The 19,536-nt window shown below is 35.2% G+C and overlaps 1 protein-coding gene across 3 annotated transcripts; it reads right to left on the bottom strand.

Annotated features, from left to right (window-relative positions):
• Positions 1 to 12,869: 12,869 nt before the first annotated feature.
• LOC120575931 (protein COFACTOR ASSEMBLY OF COMPLEX C SUBUNIT B CCB2, chloroplastic) lies at positions 12,870 to 18,677 on the bottom strand. Of its 3 annotated transcripts, none has more exons than XM_039826824.1 (7): positions 18,410 to 18,677; positions 18,196 to 18,314; positions 16,869 to 16,940; positions 16,083 to 16,226; positions 15,470 to 15,623; positions 14,522 to 14,713; positions 12,870 to 13,368 (listed from the first exon to the last, which is right to left on the bottom strand). In XM_039826824.1, exons 1-7 carry the CDS (start codon positions 18,660 to 18,662, stop codon positions 13,364 to 13,366), a joined length of 939 nt encoding a protein of 312 aa, XP_039682758.1. In that variant the 5' UTR covers positions 18,663 to 18,677; the 3' UTR covers positions 12,870 to 13,363. The 3 variants fall into 3 exon arrangements, with proteins under 3 accessions (XP_039682758.1, XP_039682757.1, XP_039682759.1); XM_039826823.1 differs by having other exon boundaries at positions 12,870 to 13,423; XM_039826825.1 differs by lacking the exon at positions 12,870 to 13,368 and having other exon boundaries at positions 14,535 to 14,699.
• Positions 18,678 to 19,536: the final 859 nt, after the last annotated feature.

Consider the following 19,536-nt stretch of genomic DNA (forward strand, 5'->3'; position numbering starts at 1 on the left):
CCAACGTTACGGGAACCTATAGGGTCACACACAAAGGACAGATAGATGAGAGAAATAACTAAGTAAGACTTATTTATAAAATAATAAGTGAGACTTATTTATAAAATAATAAGTGAGACTTATTATTAATTAAATAATTAAATATGATTTCATTATTTAATTTATGAAAAATAGAGAAACGCGGTCCACCGTAAGGTACGATGTATTTAAGTGTTGTCTTGCTGACCACACAAGTGATTCTATAAATAGAACCCTTGTGTTGAAGCATTACGAACTTTTTGTGAGTGCTAAACCTCATTCACAAAAGTTGTGAAACCTAGCCGCCGCTCTCTAAACATTTGTTCTCTCTGAATCTCCGTTGGAATTGGCTAGCACCGGTCATCGGAGAAGTTTTGTTCGTGTGGACTGAGTAGAGGCATCGCTGCTTTGCTTTGCTCGTGATCAGAAATATTTTTCTACAAAGGTTCTGCTCTTCAAGAGGTAAACACATGAATCTTTAAAGTGTTTAAATTTCTGTTTGATTTGTGATTAATGATTTAATCAAGATCCGTTTCAATGGGATTTCTTCCGCAAAGAGGATTAAAATTTTGAAAAACCCCTCTTAAAATCCCTTCACATCAAACAGACCACCACTTTTTGATGGCTCAAACTACTACTTCTGGAAAGGCAAGATGGAACTCTTTCTCAGATCTCAAGACAATGACATGTGGACAGTAATCACAGATGGAGACTTTGTTCCACTAACCAAAGAAGGAATCATCAAAGAAAAGAGTGCATGGTCAACAGATGAAAAAGCTCAGGTATTGTTAAACTCTAAAGCTAGACTCTTTCTATCATGTGCACTAACCATGGAAGAAAGTGAAAGAGTTGATGAATGCAAGAATGCTAAAGAGGTATGGGATACTTTGAAAGTACATCATGAAGGTACATCTCATGTCAAAGAAACTAGAATTGACATTGGAGTCAGAAAGTTTGAAGTCTTTGAAATGAGTGAAAATGAAACCATTGATGAGATGTATGCCAGATTTACTACAATAGTAAATGAAATGAGATCTCTTGGAAAAGCATATTCCACTCATGAGAGAATCAGAAAAATATTGAGATGTCTTCCAAGTATGTGGAGACCTATGGTCACTGCAATCACTCAGGCCAAAGATTTGAAATCTATGAATCTGGAAGATCTCATTGGTTCACTGAGAGCTCATGAAGTTGTACTTCAAGGAGACAAACCAGTAAAGAAGGTAAAGTCACTTGCCTTGAAAGCCTCTCAGCAAACCTCATCAGCAACTGAAGATGATGTGCAAGAAACACAAGAAATAAAAGAAGTTCATGAAGAAGAAGCTGAAGATGAACTAGCACTAATCTCCAAAAGAATACAAAGAATGATGATGAGAAGAAATCAAATCAGGAAGAAATTTCCCAACACAATCAACAACACCAGAACTGAAGCTGACAAGAGTCAGGTCACTTGTTTTGGATGCAACAAAACTGGACACTAGAAAAGTGAATGTCCTGACATTAAAAAGGTGCAAAGAAAGCCACTTTTCAAGAAGAAAGCTATGATCACCTGGGATGACATGGAAGAAACAGAATCACAAGAAGATGAGGAAGCCAACTTAAGTTTGATGGCTCAAACAGATGATGAGGAAGAGGTAATTGTCTACAAAACTCATCCTTTATATAAAGACCTTGAAAGTAAACTTGATAGTCTTTTATATGATTCAAACTTCTTAACTAATAGATGTCAGTCATTAATCAAGGAACTTTCTGAACTAAAAATAGAAAAGGAAAAACTTCAAAACAAATATGATGAATCAAGAAAAACCATACAGACTTTGCAGGACTCTCATTTTAAAATGTCTGAACAACAAAGAGAGTTAAACAAAAAGCAAAAGAACATTTATTCCAAACCTTCTGAGGTACAAAAGGAAAACACTCTTTTGAAAAAGGAAGTTGAGAAACTGAAAAATGATCTCACATGCTTCATAAAGTCTACAGAAACATTTCAAAATATTTTGGGATCTCAAAGCAAAAGTGCTGAGAAATCTGGTTTAGGATTCAAAGATCCAAACAAGAATCTCATTAAAAACTTTGTACCTCAAAAGGCTGAAATGAAGTTACAATGTTCTTACTGTGATAGATTAGGACATGATGTATCTGTATGTTATCATAAGAAGAATTTTATTAGAAAAAATAAGATTAATCTTAGTTCAGAACGTTCTCATCTTAATAGATCAGAAAGTTCACAAAAGGCTGAGAAGGCTAAGATGATGTGTTCCTGCTGTAACAAATCTGATCATACAAGACAGAAAGTTACATTCAGAAAAGATCTCTTAGAAGAACTAACCCTCAAGGACCCAACATTACATGGGTACCTAAAGTTTTTGTCTTGTCAAATGTAGGTCCTGCCTCAAGGTGCAAGAACAAAGCCATGGTACTTGGATAGTGGCTGTTCTAGACACATGACAGGTGACAGAAATTGTTTTCTAACCTTTGAAAAGAAGGATGGAGGACTTGTGACATTTGGAAACAATGACAAAGGTAAAATCAGAGGTAAAGGTACTATAGGTAAATTTAACTCTGCTAAGATAGAAAATGTTCAGTATGTAGAAGGTTTAAAACACAATCTACTTAGCATAAGTCAATTATGTGATAGTGGATTTGAAGTTATATTTAAACCTAACATATGTGAAATAAGACAAACCTCCTCTAACAAACTTTTCTTTTCTGGATCAAGGAAAAAGAACTTATATGTTCTAGATCTAAATGATATGCCAGCTGAATCATGTTTCATTTCTCTTGAAAAAGATAAATGGATTTGGCACAAAAGAGCTGGTCATATAAGTATGAAAACCATTGCTAAACTTTCTCAACTTGATCTAGTTAGAGGTTTGCCAAAGATTAGCTTTGAAAAGGACAAGATCTGTGAAGCTTGTGTTAAAGGAAAACAAGTCAAAAGTAGTTTCAAAACAATTGAATTTATTTCAACTCAGAAACCTTTAGAGCTTCTTCACATTGATCTTTTTGGTCCAGTTCAAACTGCAAGTCTAACTGGCAAAAGATATGGTTTTGTTATTGTTGATGACTTTTCCAGATTTACATGGGTTCTATTTTTAAAACATAAAGATGAATCTTTTGAAGCATTTCAAAACTTTTGTATAAGAGTTCAAAATGAAAAAAGTTCAAATATCATAACAGTAAGGAGTGATCATGGAGGTGAATTTGAAAATGCATCTTTCAAAACATTCTTTATTGAAAATGGTATTGAACATAATTTCTCTTGTGCAAGAACTCCACAACAAAATGGAGTTGTTGAAAGAAAAAATAGAACTTTACAAGAAATGGCTAGAACCATGTTAAATGAATCAAATGTTGAAGATTATTTTTGGGCAGAAGCCATTAACACATCTTGCTACATTTTGAATAGAGTTTCAATAAGAAAGGTTCTCAATAAACCCCATATGAACTCTGGAAAAATATCAAACCTAGCATATCTTATTTTCACATATTTGGCTGCTATTGCTACATTCTGAACAATAAAGAAAAATTGGGTAAGTTTGATCCTAAATGAGATAAAGCTATCTTTTTAGGATACTCTACAACTTCCAAAGGTTATAGAGTATACAATCTAAAAACCCAGACAGTTGAAATTAGTATGCATGTCATATTTGATGAATATGATGAACATTCTCAACTCAAAGAGAGTGAGGAAACTGAAGAACCAGTACTTCAGAATGTTTCAAATCAAGACACTGTAAGTACAGTAGATAAGGAAGATGATCAGAATAATCAAGATCTATCACTTCAGAGTCCTCCTAGAAGTTGGAGAATGGTAGGAGATCACCCTGCAGAACAAATCATTGGAAGTACAACTGATGGTGTAAGAACCAGATTATCCTTTCAAGATAACAAAATGACAATGATTTCTCAATTGGAACCCAAGTCAATCAATGAAGCCATTATTGATGACTCATGGATTGAAGCCATTAAGGAAGAACTTTCTCAATTTGAAAGAAACAAAGATTGGAATTTAGTTCCAAATAATCAAAGCAAAACCATCATTGGAACAAGATGGGTTTTCAGAAACAAGCTTGATGAAGAAGGTAAGGTTGTCAGAAACAAAGCAAGGCTAGTAGCTCAAGGCTACAACCAACAAGAAGTTGAGAGGAAGAGTACAAGTGGCACCTGTCAATTCTTGGGACAAGCATTGATTGGATGGTCTTGCAGAAAGCAAAACATCATTACACTCTCCACAACTGAAGCTGAGTATGTATCTGCAGCAAATTGTTGCTCTCAAGTCTTATGGATCAGAAATCAAATGGAAGATTATTCACTAAGGTACACAAATGTTCATATTATGTGTGATAACACAAGTGCTATAAATCTTTCTAAAAATCCAATTCAGCATTCTAGGTCTAAACACATTGAAATTAAACATCATTTCATTAGAGACCATGTTCAGAAAAAGGATATTGCATTAAGTTTTGTTGATACAGAAAATCAATTAGCTGACATTTTTACAAAACCATTGGTTGAGGATAGATTCAATTTTATTAAAGAAAAATTGTTAATCATGAAAAATCCCAACAAAAGTTGATTACTGAAGCACTAAGGGCCATAGATCAACCCCATTGATGCTATCCGATTCTTATCAGAAAGTTCAAACAAAGTTCAGAACGTTTGCAAAAGTTCAGAATGTTCACACAAGTTCAGAATGTTCGCATCTGATAAAAATGTTCAGAACTATCCTTTTGAACAAATTAAATAATTCATTTTTAAAATGATTATTTAAAGAGATCCTTCCATATCTCTAAGCATTTAATGCTGTCACAAAAGCAGTTTTACATTGGTTAATAACTGCAAGACGGTAAAAATTGTTCAAACCATCTCTTCACCTTCCCTCTTTAACGGCTACTTTTTCTCTCTCTTCACTTTTACCGTTTTTCATTCTTTCCTTCCCCATAAAACTGTCCTCAACAACTCATTTCTCTTCTCCACTCTTTCATGTCTTCTTCTATAAAACAATCATCATCTTCTACTAACTCCTCACACTCCAAATCTCAAATTTCATTTCTCTCTCCAAAATTTTCAAAAAGCTCTGTTTTTGTTATTCTTCAATGGCGAGAACCAAAACGACTTCCCCATTGTCTGAAAATGAATCAACTCATGTTGCTCGCTCTGAACCACCACCTCAAACCGCTGCTGATGAATCAATCTCATCACCTCTAAACGAAACCCCTGTTCATACAATCCTTCCAGATGAAATCATCCCAATCACCAAAACATCCAAACTTAAGATTAAGAAGAAGGCTATCAAACCTAAAGCAACAAGAAGATCCTCAAGGATTATATCTGGATCCTCATCCTCCAAAACCAAAACGGTTTCTCATGTTGACCTCACAGAATCTGTGGAAAAGGATGATGGTGATGAAACTCTCTTTGAGTTCATAAAATCTTCAAAGGCTGAGTCTAAAAGGGTGAAAGGAAAGACTGAAGTAAGTGAAACTCCTTCTCCATCTGAATCCTCTAAGAAGAACTCGTTCTCATCAGAAGAAGAAGAAAAAGAAGCTTCTCCTCCCAAGAAGCATGGAAAAGGGAAAGATGTCAAATTGATTGCATCTTTGAGGAAAGCTGAAATGGAAGCTAAGCAATCTCAAAGACCAGTGAGCAAAGCAAAATACTTTGACTTTGCAGATCTTAAGAAGAAGAACTAGAACCTACGAGAATACACTGATTCTCAGGATTGGTCCAACTTTGTGTCCCTTCAAGATCTCACCTTTGAGAATCTGGTAAGAGAGTTCTACAGCTCAATGAAAATCAAGGAAAAGTAGAAGGAAAAGATCCTCATCTCCACTGTCAAAGGCGTTGAAATCAAAATCACCAAGGATTTTCTTTCAAAAGCTTTAAGAATTCCTAATGAAGGTAATGAAATTTTCTTTCCTTCCTGGTTTCATGAGATGAAGGTCAATCGCAACAAACTCATAGTTGAGTACACCAAACCTGATCTCCCTTTCAACTCCACAAATCTGAAAGATGTTCCTAAAATCTTGCACAACATGATTAGGCACACTCTGCTTCCTAGAAGTGGTACTTTTGAAGCAGTCACTGATACAGACCTATGTATCATGTATCACATGATCAAGAAGAAAAGGTTGAATCTCTGCTACATCATTCTACAACACATGATTGATTCATGTATGAACCCCAAACAATCAAATGCTGCCCTTGCTTATGGTATACATATCACCTCCATACTTAGAGCTGCTAAGGTTGATCTTGAAGGAGAAGATGGTGATTACTCCTTCATGAGATTCACATCAAAGACCCTAGCTCAACTTCACATAACCACCTCCAACATGCCTACTCCTGTGTCTTCACAGACAACTAGCTCTGTCAAAAGCCACTCAGCTCAGAATGTTAAGAAGCCAAGTAAGAAGAGGAAGCTTGAAAAAGTCAGAAATCTTTCAAGCATTCAGAGACAAGAAGAAGAAAACTCTCTTGACAAAGAGGCATCTGATGAAGAGATAGATGATTCCCCACCAAAGGAGGATGAACCCACTGCTGTTAATTTCTTCCAAGATATTGCTGAACGTGCAACAGAAATCCTTCAACAAGATGCAGAAGTTCAGATTGTTGAAGTTTCTGAGAAGGAAGTTGAAGTTGCTGATCAAGAGAAGATGCAAGAAGAAGTTGTCTCTCATGAAGAGGAAGAAGAGCCAACTCTAGATGCATCCAAAGTTGATGAAATTTCTGAAAAGGAACTTCAGAAAGTTGACTCAACTGGTGTTGCTGATGTTCAAAATGTTGATGTTCCACCTACTGACCAACTTCAGAAAGTTACTGAAGTTGAAGAAAATACTGAGCAAACTGCTCAAGAAGTTGCTTATGCAGAAGGATCTCAGGAAGATGATCAAGACATGCATGATGTAGCTGAAATTCTTGTCTCTCAAAGAATGAGTGAGGGACATGATGAAATGGAGCCTCAAGAGTTTGAGTAAGCTGAAAATCAAACTGGCTTTGATCTAAATGTGGAAGATCCAAGATCAGATTTGAATGTGTACCAAGATGCACAGCCTGAAAACAATGAGGAAGTGCTTCAGGAAGCTCATGAAATGATTCAGGAACTTCAAGAATTTCCTGAAATCATAGTTCAGAATGTTCAGACAAATGCATCTGCTGAACCTAGCTTACCTCAAGAGAATGAGATGTCAGCTGATCCTATTCCTCAAGCATCATGATCACTTCCCTCTGATGAAGTTCAGCTCATGGCTCAACAAACTCCTCAACAAAATCAAACTCTAAATTTCTCCACTTCTACCATGGAATCAGAAGTTGGAAAATTCTTTGCCTCTCCTCTGCTCACTCCAAGTGTATTGCCTTCTCCACCACCAATCACAAACAAAAACACTAGCAAGCTGCCTAACATTCCTGACCTCTTTGAATCTCTGGATACTTTTGTTACCAAAGATGGTCCTTCTAAGAAAAAGGTTGAAGCTTCTGCTCCTGCTCCCTCTGTCAAACCATCCAAAGCTGAGAAAATGGCTTCCAGGGCTCTTAGGGTTTCCACCAAGACTCATAAGATTGCCTGCGTGCTAGCTAAGTGGACCATTGATGTTCATGCTCCTGGTCTGGCTCTTGACCCTGCTGTTTTTGAAGATCCTAGTGTATTTGACTCTGAGCCCTCCTCTGACTCTGGGGATTCCACCCCTTAGTTCTCTGTGTCTTGTACCTCCTTAACTTTTTGCAGATGACAAAAAGGGGAGAAGCTTTAGGATAATTATGTCTTTAAGTTTCTAGGTTTAGGCCCTAAGTAGGTCAGTGATCAAATCTTGTTGGAGAAGTTCTTAAAACTTCATTCCATTTTTTGCTTGATCACATATGCATTTATAATTTCTTTTTTTGTTTTTGAACCATATAAGTCATGTACTTGTACTGAATTTTTAAACAATCAATGAATGAAAATGAATTTGGTTCAATTGTGCATGTTTTATTTATGCCTTGAATTATAAAAGTGAGGGGGAGCTTTATAAAGCTTTTAAAACTCACTGCATGAATTATAAAAATGAGGGGGAGCATAAAAATATATTTTTAGCTCTGAAACTTCTCATATATATAATCAAAATCCATAATCCTAAATCATATGTTTGTCATCATCAAAAAGGGGGAGATTGTTGAGGCAAAATCCCTAAATTATTTTAAAGATAACAAACCTTGATGATTAAGGAATTAATGGACTTTGATTAATTTGTTGGTATTTAACTTGTGCTCTTGAGTGGTTAACTAAGACAGGAACAAGTGTAAATTCATACCAAGATACAAAGAATCAAAGGACATAAAAACTTAAGAACTCAGTCAGAGTTCAGAAAGTTAAAAAGAGTTCTGAAGGTTGGACAGAGTTCAGAAGGTTGTTCATGATGAACATCAAGAACCAAGCCCAGAAATTCATGAACTAAATGAAGAACATGCAAGGTTCACGTGACTTAAATGAAAGCCCAGAAAAGTACATGACTAAGATCAATCAAGGAATAAAGGCATTTATTTGATTAAAGTCAAAAAGGACATCTTCAATGTTCATTTAAGACTATGAACAATTGAAGTACAAAATATTAGGAATATTCCATTAAGAATATCATCCTAGATGTTTTCCATGCTGCACTTCATAAATGTTTCACTATTAGGATTTGATTACATCAATTACAAGTCTTACAAATCATCCTAAGTGAAACAAAAGAAACATTCTAAAGTCCCCTGAGTTCAGAAAGTTCAATCCTGCTCCATGCTTTTTCTGACGTGAACAGTACAGTGGTTGGAAAGCAAAAGGCAAAATCAAAAGCAAGATTAGATCTGATTCAACAAGATCTCGACACATAAGGGAGTTGGTACTGCACAAAGCAAACCAAATCCCCTAAAGCATGGAAGTGAAGTGACAGCTCCACTTTATGAGATCCTGCACGCGCTCCAAGACAGATTTCAAAGAAGATCTGTTCTATCAACATTCTGAAGTCGTACAAAGCAAATCTTCAAAGTACAACCCAGAAATTCATGAGACATTCATCTGCAAAAGCCCAGATGCATATCTGACCGTTCATCCACATGAACCCAGATGAAGATCATGAAGAACACAACAACATTCTGAAGTATTCAACAACATTCTGAAGTATTCTCAAGAACACAACAACATTCTGAAGTATTTCAGTTTGCCCAGAATTTCAAGTTAAAGTTGGTGGGTCCCAGGACACGTGGCATAAGACCAGTGGTCACTCTCCAACGGCTACAAAGGCTCAAGAACTCTATAAATAGAGATCAAGACCTCAGCATAACACACACCTTTGCAAAGCATACAAGAAAACAACATAAGAGTGTTTGAAGCTTTAGCAAAAATATTGATCATCACAAAGATTCCAAGAAGTCTTCAAAAGTGTAAATCAATATCTCTCTTATCTTTTCAAAGATAAATCTCAACCTCCATTCTTCTCTTGTCTGATCTATATCATTCAAACCTCCATACAAACTGTAAAGAAAAGTCTCATCTAGCTTTAGGGGTACTAAAGTGTTAGTTTGAGCAGAAAGGTGTAAAAATCTAAGTGGGTAACTTAGCAAGAAAGTTGTAAGCCTGCTGAGGCTAAGAGAATACAGTTGTTGTAATTGTTCAGGTGAACAAGGTTGTAAGGTGCAGGATTTGAGAAGTTATCTCAAGCATCATAGTGGAAAATCTCACAAGATTGTGAGGAGTGGACTAACCCACATTGGGTGAACCACTATAAATTTCTGTGTGTTCTTCTTCTCTTCTCTTTACTATTTACCTATAGTAAACACAACACACACAAACACATTTAATTATTTAAATTGTTTTTATACTAACACTTCAGAACGTTCTGAAGTCTGTCTGTTAACTTAACCATTCCAAGTTATCAACTTGAGAATAACTTTTAAGTGGCAGGTTTAATTTTTTAAAGGGTCACAATTCAAACCCCCCTTCTTTGTGACTATTTTATCTACTTCACCTAATTTGGTGGTGCCTGAAGGTCATTATACTCTGTCATCTCCCATAGATTTTGACCATTGGCTGGATAAATTACAGGAGCATAGCAGGCTGCATATTGGTCCTTCTTGAAAATGTCTGGGACAAACTCATTGATTTGCATATCTTGGTTCTTCATGCAGGAAATGGCATGACAACATGGTAAGCCTGTCAACAACCATTTCCTGCAATCACATGACCTTCTCAACAGATTCACATAGAACTTTTCAGTTGTGGAGTTGATGTTAATCACTTGAAAATCATGCACACTTGAACGCCTAACCAGATGGAAACAAATTATATATAAATTTCAGAAAACCAATCCAGAGAAATCAATTTCAAACAAAAATAGATGGCAGAAAGTGACATACCTAACCAACCAATTATTGGTGTTAGCAGATTCCCTTGCAAGTTTTTTTTTAATAATGTTTGGAAGAACTACATCCTCATACCTAGCAATCCTCTGCCTATTTGCTTCCCACCTTTCCATCATGTAAATTCTGATGTCCTCACACATAGTTACAATTAACTTTCCTCTAGGTATGACAATTGTTGAGTTAAAAGCCTCTGACATGTTATTTACAAGGGTATCATAGAGTGGCCCAGAAGTGAACTTGGACTTACTCCAACACTTAGCAGGGATCAACTTCAGATATTTATAAGCACCCTCACTTATCTTTCTGATCTCATTCATTGCATCATCAAAGCCATTTGAGTAAGTTGCCTTAGCAACTCTCCACATCAACTCCTTCAATTTTTTTCCATGATATTTCTTCCTAAAGTTGTTGTACAAATGTCTCACACAGAATCTCTGATCTACATCACCTAGCAATTCAGTAATAGCTGGGAAAAGTCCCTACAAAGTAATGATATATCAGTAACTAAATAATGCTAAAAATTGATAAATAATGATATATCATTAAGTAAAATTATAAACTTAATTTGATAAAGTAATGTTAAAAGGTTTACCTTTTGCTGATGACTTATAAAAGTGTATGTTTTGCACAAACTGACACCACCTAGATCTCCAACAAGCAGGCCCAAAAACCAAGCCGAGGACTCCTTTTTTTTCTCCTTCAACTCAGCAAATGCTATTGACATCATTTGATCATTTGGGTCTCTTCCAATGGCAGCTAATAGTTGGCCTCCATAGTAACCCTTTTAAGAAACATCCATCCAACCTAATAATTGGCCTATTACATTTGAAGAAGCTCTCATTTCAAGCTTTGAAACATATATACATTCTCTGAAAATGTGGACATAAAACAGCACCAGGCACTTCTATTTGTTCTTCACTTCCTTGAAAAGGTTGAGTACTCACTCTCATAGTTGAATGAGGATTAGACCTTATCAACTCATAGGCATAGTGATAGATTTTGACATATTGCTCCCTGAATGACCCATCAAACAAGTCCTTTGCAATCCATCTTGCTCTGTATGCCTTACTTGGACCAACTTCAATACCCCATTTCAACTGTGATCTCTCCATTATAGTAGACAACTTCAGATCTGGACTCTCTTTCACCCTGTTATGCAGCTTAGGTCCCAACCACCTTGCATTCATAATTCTAAGTTTGTGCCCCCTGCTACAATTATGCTCTCCTACCTTCCTCAGTTGCCAAGTTTCCTCATCAGGTATTTTTGCTAAAAAAGCCATCCACCTACAAGTTTTCTTACATGCAACCCTAACCCTAATATTATAATTTTATTTTAACTTCCCATCCTCTTCTTCCTCATCAGTTTCACAACCACTATCTAGGTCATCAGTGTTACATTCCTCATCTTCACTAAATCCTCTCTTCCTTCCTCTACTAGACTCACCAATCTCACTATTTACCTGCTCAAGTAAAACATCATCATCATATACATATTCATTCTGAACTTGTTTCTTCTTTGTTGGTTTTCCTTTCTTTCTCTTAGGCTTAGAAGTTGAACCACTTGCTTTCTTTCCTTTCCCTTTAACTCCTGCTTCACTCTGCAGTTGTTCACTTACAACCTCTGCAGCAGGTTCAATTTCTGCAACAACTTCTCTAACAAACACATCTTCATCTACATTAACTTCTTCAAACTGGTTCAAATTAGGTTCACCCACATCAATATTAAAATTTTCAAAGTTATCTTCCAACCCTATCTCCTCATCTGAATACCCCTCAAAATGTACATCAAGTGCAATGTCCTCTTTCTCCACACTTTCACATCCTGACCCATTACCATCCAGGAAATCATCTAGCCCATTCCTGAATTATGCATCTAATCCATGTGGTTCACCATCCCCATTTTCATTAAGATCTGCTCTACATCCCCTCTCATTAACTACATTACTCCCCCCATTCAAAGCCCCATCCAGATTTGTCACAAAAGCACCACTAGTGGGCCCCTCATTTATTCCTTCACTAACCCCACTCCTCCTTTTAAGTGAAGAGAAGTTGAAAAAAACTGGACCAAACACGGCCTAAGAAGAGAAAAGTGTATTTTGTGTTGCTCAAAAGTACACTTCTGGACAAAACGTGTAGTTTGGAAGTACAGTTTTGAAAATGGTTAGTTTACGGACAAATATTTATTGCTCATCTTTAAGCGAGGAATGCTAGCAACATTCTCTTTTGAGCACTCTCTCTAACACTCACTCTCTTATTGGTTTCAATCACTGTGGGTCTACACTTGAAAATTGAACCCACACAAAGTGGTGGGACATACATTGGTTTTATCCAATGAAAGAGTGAGTGTTAGAGAGAGTGCTCAAAAGTGAGTGTTGCTAGCATTCCTCTCTTTAAGCATAAATGAATCATTGCAAGCCAAAGTTTAATAATTCTAACATGCACATTTAGAGGTATAGTAGCACATCATGTCATGTAGAAACAAATGAGGTGCCAAAAGAGAAAGATACGATCATACAAATGGTTAAATGTGAAATCAATATACAAAAGTATGGACAAACATGTTTGGTTTGATGCCTCAAAAGATAACTTTTACATTTATTTGAACCACAAATCACTGGATCAAAGTTCTGCGAGATAATCGAATATTTATGCACAACTCAGTCCTTCAAAAGTTCACTTTCTAATACATGAGAGGTATAATCCTGATGTCCATTTTTCTGTTTCTCATAAGTTTCCTCCAAGGGTGGTAATTCTCTTCAAGGCACGATCGGATACTAAATGTGATCAACTAGATTCAACTTCTTTTTGTAAGTGTAACTTCTGATCATCAGTTCAACTGGATGCATAATTACACTTTTAATCATGATATCAAAAAGGTGTAGCATCCCATGTCAAGATTGGCATTATATTAGCCATCAGAAACATTCTGGCACCTTATCATCCGTGCAGAAAATACTTTACCACTTCAATCTACTTGTACAAAATTGAATTTAGGCTTATAAACACGAAAGAAATCCACATCAGCCTGAAAACAAAAATTGCAGAGGTTTGAAAGGTAGAAACGAAAGGTTAAAAAGAGAAAAAGGGTACTTATATCATGGAGCCTTTTGTTAATATATGACGATAACAGGAAAATGAGTAACAAAGAGGATATTAAGTAACATGGACTAGGTAGTATACAGCTAAACAGAAGCTCGGAAATCATTAAAAATGTGTGTGTTAATGTATAGTGTATTACAATTTACAATTTACACATACCTCTAAATGTATCTCAAAATTTCATGGAAATGAAAAATGATGCAGATTAAGGTGGTGCTCCAAGCTAGATTTGGTTTAAATTAGATATGCCAATTTTTCAAATTTGAGATGCATTCATCGATTTGAAACAGTTAAATACGAGACTGAATATTATTCTGAATGCTTGAGAGATTAATCTCTCAATGTGTACATTTAAATCCCATGATTATACTATAGGGATATAACTATTTGAATCTATCCTATTTCCAACAGAACAGAATATCACAACAGATTAACAAATATCTCAACAATTTCATCTGAGGGCTCTTTGTTCCTCTCTAGATTTATTATTTATCTAATGGTCTTTCATTTCGATGTTTCTGTTGAGTTATTTGAAATTCTATTATGATATTCACGCATACTTGACTAATAAAAAAATTACAAAAATGATGTGTAAATTCATCTATAAATATAAGGCTTAAATATTGCACTCGTCCCTGCAAATATGGCCCGTTTAAGTTTTGGTCCTTGTAAAATAAAAATTCAGAAATCAGTCCCCGCAAAATTTTTTGTTTTTGAAAATAGTCCCTCCAGGGACTATTTTCAAAAACAAAAAATTTTGCAGGGATCTTTTTAAAAAACAAAATATTTTGCAGCGACCAAAAACTACAAAATGGGTTCAATCAGCGTGCGCCACGTAGGCATTTTGGTGACTTGTCATGACTTAAATGGGCCCAGGGGTATTTTTAAAAGACAGATTTTTTTGCGGGGACTGACTTCTGAATTTTTATTTTACAAGGACCAAAACTTAAACGGGACATATTTGCAGGGACAAGTGCAATATTTAAGCCTAAATATAAATTTGTAAACATGTTGATGCTATTACCTCTAAGCTTGTTGGCCACAGCTGCAATCCAAGCTCTGTCTTTAATGCTAAATGCATACCTCGTGGTCGAGACCAGCAGAATAAATCCCACCAGTTTTTTCGAATCAGTAGCACTCTCGAGAGAAACTTGTAATATTGGCTGCACCAGAAGAGAACGAGTCCCTTTAGGTGCAAGATCCTGAAATTCAGAATCTGAAACATTCATCAAAATTCCAGATTATTTGAACCAAGGTTGAAGACAATGTTCGCAGTGAAGTGTAAGTCATGCTAATAATGAGTTGATTCATTTAATACAGTAAGAACTTTATTGCTGTTGAAAATATGATTAGGATTTTTGTAATTATTGTAAGTTTATTTGTGTTTATTGAATTCTAAGCCTATATCATACAAACTTTGTTGTGTAGTTCGACACATGGTTAAAGACACTTTTACAGAAAATTGTAGTTGTTGGTTAAATCACATTTATAGTTTCTTATGTTTGTTAGTTAAACCAGTTAGAAATTTATCGTAGAAATTAGCACACTCAACAATTTTCTTAAGAATATTAAGTGCAAATAGACAGAAATGCCGCTTCATATTAGTCGGAGGCAGTAGCATATATAAAACTGGTAAGATACTGCAGGCTAAACATTCAGATAATGCATTGTTGAGTATGAAAATGAGATTACTTGTCCATATAATAGTGAGCAAGTGTTAGAACTTAGATGGGCTGCATTAACATAATTTTCACAAACTGGTCAAATTATGCTACGGTAGAATGCTATAGCGTTCACTACGGCCACTATTTGACAACAGTTCGTACCACAAATGTATCACAAAACAATAGCGATTTGTTCAAATATTTTCTAAGATATAGAATTATAGTGCCCCCTATTTGACAACACTGTACAAAACCATATGCAACTTCCATATTATATATTAATATTATATTATGACTTTCATCATTACCTGCATCTTGTGGAAAATATAGGGTGTCCTTCAAATCATTGAGGCCGGCATTTTCAATTTTTTTCCTAAACTGTCCAAGAAGAATTTCTTTCGATGAATCATTGGTTACGTTCCAGTAGCCTCTTGCGCATATTTCTCCTTGAATAAAAATGAGCTGAACACATTGAAATTGTTCAAAAATAAGGTAATCAAAATAAAAGCTTAAGAGCAGAAAAATGGATTGCAAAACTGCGAGAATAAATGGTAGTACCAAATTGAACGGAGGAATGAACAGAGTTCAATGTTTATATTTACATCATAATAACTTCTAAGTGACCATCTGACTATATAGCTAAATGTTAACTATTTTCATCAACAGAAAACTGAGTAATGCATGTCGTCCAACAAAAATCACATAATTTTACACATTCACAATTTTACCTTTTGAAACATCAACTTCAAATTTTGATGGTAAACAGATATATTTCATGTCAATCCAGAAAATACTACTTTATAATCACAACTGTCCATACCTTTTTTCTTTTTTTGTTTTCTATAGCAATCAACCAACCATGGGTTTGTTTAAATTAATAACAATAATAATAAACTAATAATGATAATCTATATGACATACCGCAGCTATGGCGTTAGTATTACGCAGCAAAATATACGATGTCCAAGCCAGATCTTCCTTCAGACCGTCCGCTATATCTGTTGACATGACAAATACTTGTTGCGCTTCATCTGGTAGAGTTGTTTGTTCCACCGGTTGAGCACCCTAACAATTTTCAGACATGTCTGAGGATCGATATCATATGCGAAATACTTCATATTAAAGCGCCCTATACTAGAAAAAAATTAAGGTGCTTCGAGTGACTTATAAAGAATTTATTTGAGTTTATCTACTGGTGTAGCCACTTGTGTTAGCGTTTGAGAGAGTTTGTAAAAATAGTTAATGACACGTCCATAAGTTGGTTAGATATGTAACACTGACACTTCAAAACGATGGTGTGTCCAACATGTATCAATATCTGACACTGCCACAACACCAACACATGCGGTTACATTCAACTATTTCATTTTTTCAACTCATTATCGGTGTCGACGTCAATATCGAGTCCGGTATCGATGTCTGTGTCAGTGTCTATGAACTCAACTCACCAGGATAAGTTATGGAAAAAAATATCACAACTGATATGGACACAATTTAACCACATTTTCTCTTTAATTATAGAAATATATTATATTCAACTAGTGCTTAGTTAAGCTGTTTTCCAAATGTATTACATTATGAGCAAGTCATACAGAAACTAGAAGCCTCATTGATTTATGAAAGCTCCAAACATATCTATCAAGTCTTAGTGAATTTATTCAAATTATTCAAGCCGAATAAATGTGTACTATAAATGGATAAAGTTACCTTGAGAAATTTACCAAGGTAAGGCAGTACAACTGAGAAGGAAGCCAAAGACAGACCTAAAACCTCTGTTCTCTACATATAACAACGAAAAACACAGCAATTTAAGATCGCCATAGAAAAACTTATAAAGGTTAAATACGGTTTTACTTTAATCACAAATAAAATTTGAGAGTAAATACCCAAATTAGTCCCTAACAAAAATTACTGAGACCTTAGAAATGAAAATATCAATTTAGTCCTTAAGAAATCCAACACAGGTTTTTCTCATCTCCACAACCGCAACACAGCCACAATCGAGGTCACAAAAGCCACATTTAACCCCAAATCTCATCAGTGTTAAGGAGCGATTGCAATTTAAAACCTTGTATTAGTGTGGTCAATCGCATTGTTTAAATCATGTGTGCTATAGTACTATAGCGTCACTATAGCCGCTATTTAACAATATTTTCTACTAAATAAGATATCACAGAACAATAGTGATATATTCAAACTATGCTATAGTGTCGCTATTTGACAACAATGTCTTGTATTTAACCGACAAACAGTACTTGTGTAGTTACATTTCCTAATCATCATAGCACACATGTCCTTGAAGGTGTAACCCGGTGGAATGAGTTAGGAAGCTTAAGGAGGAGGTCCAGGCTCGATCCCTGCTGCTAACAAATTCTCTTTCCCCTTAACAAGTTAACCACTAACAATTTGTCTCTAAAAAATCACTATAGCACTAATACTTTTGTATTTAACTGATAATAAATGTATATACACAGTCAGTGTAAATGTTTTTCTAATAACCATCAGATTATTGCAAACGTTTGACTTTAACGTATATAGAACCGCCTTACAAAAAACCGAACCAAACTGCTGAATTGAACCGAACCAAACCAAAAAAAAAACGGAACCATTATTAACAATTCTGAAATTGAACTGAAACAGTTCGGTTCAAAACTGTTTGGTTCGATTCGAAACAGTTCGGTTCAGTTTGGTAACTGAAATTCGATTTCGTTTTGTTTTTTTTATATTCTTTTCAACAGTACCAATAATAACAATTCGGTTCGGTTCGGATTGGAACAGTTCTGTTCAGTTCGAAATGCAAAGAATCCGGTTCAGTTGAGTTATTTCAAATTTAGCAAACAGTTCATTTCGGTTCGGTTCAGTTTTCATCTCGAACCGAACCATGCTCATATACATATAAAGTTTCACATATGAATGGTTGTGATTTATCAACATTGTATGAAAATTAATCTCAAATTTAAATACAACAAAAAGAATGTTACATATGCATATTTAACCCATTTAATTGAATAAGAAAGGGAAATGAAAATCTTACAAGCTGTGCTGTTGTAACAGTGGCAGAATCAGAACCAAGAAAATGATTTAAGAGAAGAAGTGAACCAAAAGCATAACCAATCCATCTAGGTAAGTAAGATTCATCAAAACCAGGTATACCTGAAATCAACCAAAAAACACACACCAAATGAATACAATAAAAAAACATTCTCCAACCAGAAGAACACACGTGAGAGAGAGAGAGAGAGAGAGACCCAATGTGAAGCGAAGAACAGAGAGATTGAGCTGTTGTTGTTGTTGGGTTGTGTTGGTGGAATTGTTGGGTGGTTGAAGATTTGCACGAACTATTGTTGTTGTGGATTTTGTGGAACATATTTTGGGAAAAACAACGTTGTTGTTACGAGGAATCAAAGGTTTCAAAGATATTGTCGTGGTTGTGCTGTTCATCTTTTCGTTTCTGGCTAATGTTTCATAACTGTTATCACTAGTCCAAAAGGCTAAGGACATAACAATTAGAGAATTGTTGTTCCCACGTATAGTATGGCTGTGCCACACGAGTAAAATACCAAAATGTCCTTCGGCAGTTAACTGCCGAAGTTTTGAGTGAACCGGCGGCAGCAAACTACCGAGGAAAACTGAACATAACCAGAACGCAGAAACTCAGTTTTCCAGTATTGCTTGCTTCTTCAAAACTTCTTCCAAACCATCCAACTTCTCCAAATTCGATTTTTCAGCAAAATCAAGTGCATCATCTCCATTTAATCACAAGTAAGTATCTTGACTCATTTTTAATCATAATGTTAGTTTGGGTAGGTTTTTTTTTAAAAAAAATGGTAGTTTTCATGTGGTTAGGGTTAATGTATGAATTGAATTTTTTATGAGTGCATGTAGTTTATAATTGAATGTAGTTGGTTTAATTGATGATTGAATGATGTTAGGGTATAATGTGGTTTTGATTGGTGGCAAAATAACACATTTTGAGTATGTTTGATACTTTGCACACAAAGTGTTTGATAAAATGTGTCAATGACAATTTTATTGATTATTTAGTTAGTTTAGGTATTGGATACGATCTTGATTGTAATTCGAAAACGTGTATGTTGAATTAAGTTAAATGCATATTGAAAAAGTGTATATTGAATTAGGTTGAATGTGTATATTGAATTATGTTTAGTGTAGGTTGAATGTGTATGATAATGCATTTGATTTTTTGCGTTTGAATGTTAATGATAATGTATATGATAATGTTTAGGTTCAATCAATGTCTTTATTTTGGTAAAGTGGTTTAATGTGAAAGCGGTTATGTTTAGGTTATGTTTAGGTTGAATGTGAAAGTGTAGGTTTTGTTTAGGTTTACTGTTTGTTGATAAAGTGGTTGAAT

This window comes from Medicago truncatula, chromosome 6 (genome assembly GCF_003473485.1).
Source record: "Medicago truncatula cultivar Jemalong A17 chromosome 6, MtrunA17r5.0-ANR, whole genome shotgun sequence".
Classification (NCBI taxonomy): Eukaryota; Viridiplantae; Streptophyta; class Magnoliopsida; order Fabales; family Fabaceae; genus Medicago; species Medicago truncatula.

Bases quoted from the DNA above. Each gene is read 5' to 3' on its own strand.
- LOC120575931 (XM_039826824.1), bottom strand. From the start codon at position 18,662: ATGTCCTTAGCCTTTTGGACTAGTGATAACAGTTATGAAACATTAGCC. The intron at 18,315-18,409 runs GTCTCTCTCTCT...GGTTGATTTCAG, and splicing joins TGTTCTTCGCTTCACATTGG to GTATACCTGGTTTTGATGAA. The intron at 14,714-15,469 runs GTAATGATGAAA...TGAATGTTTCAG, and splicing joins ATATTTTCCACAAGATGCAG to ATTCTGAATTTCAGGATCTT.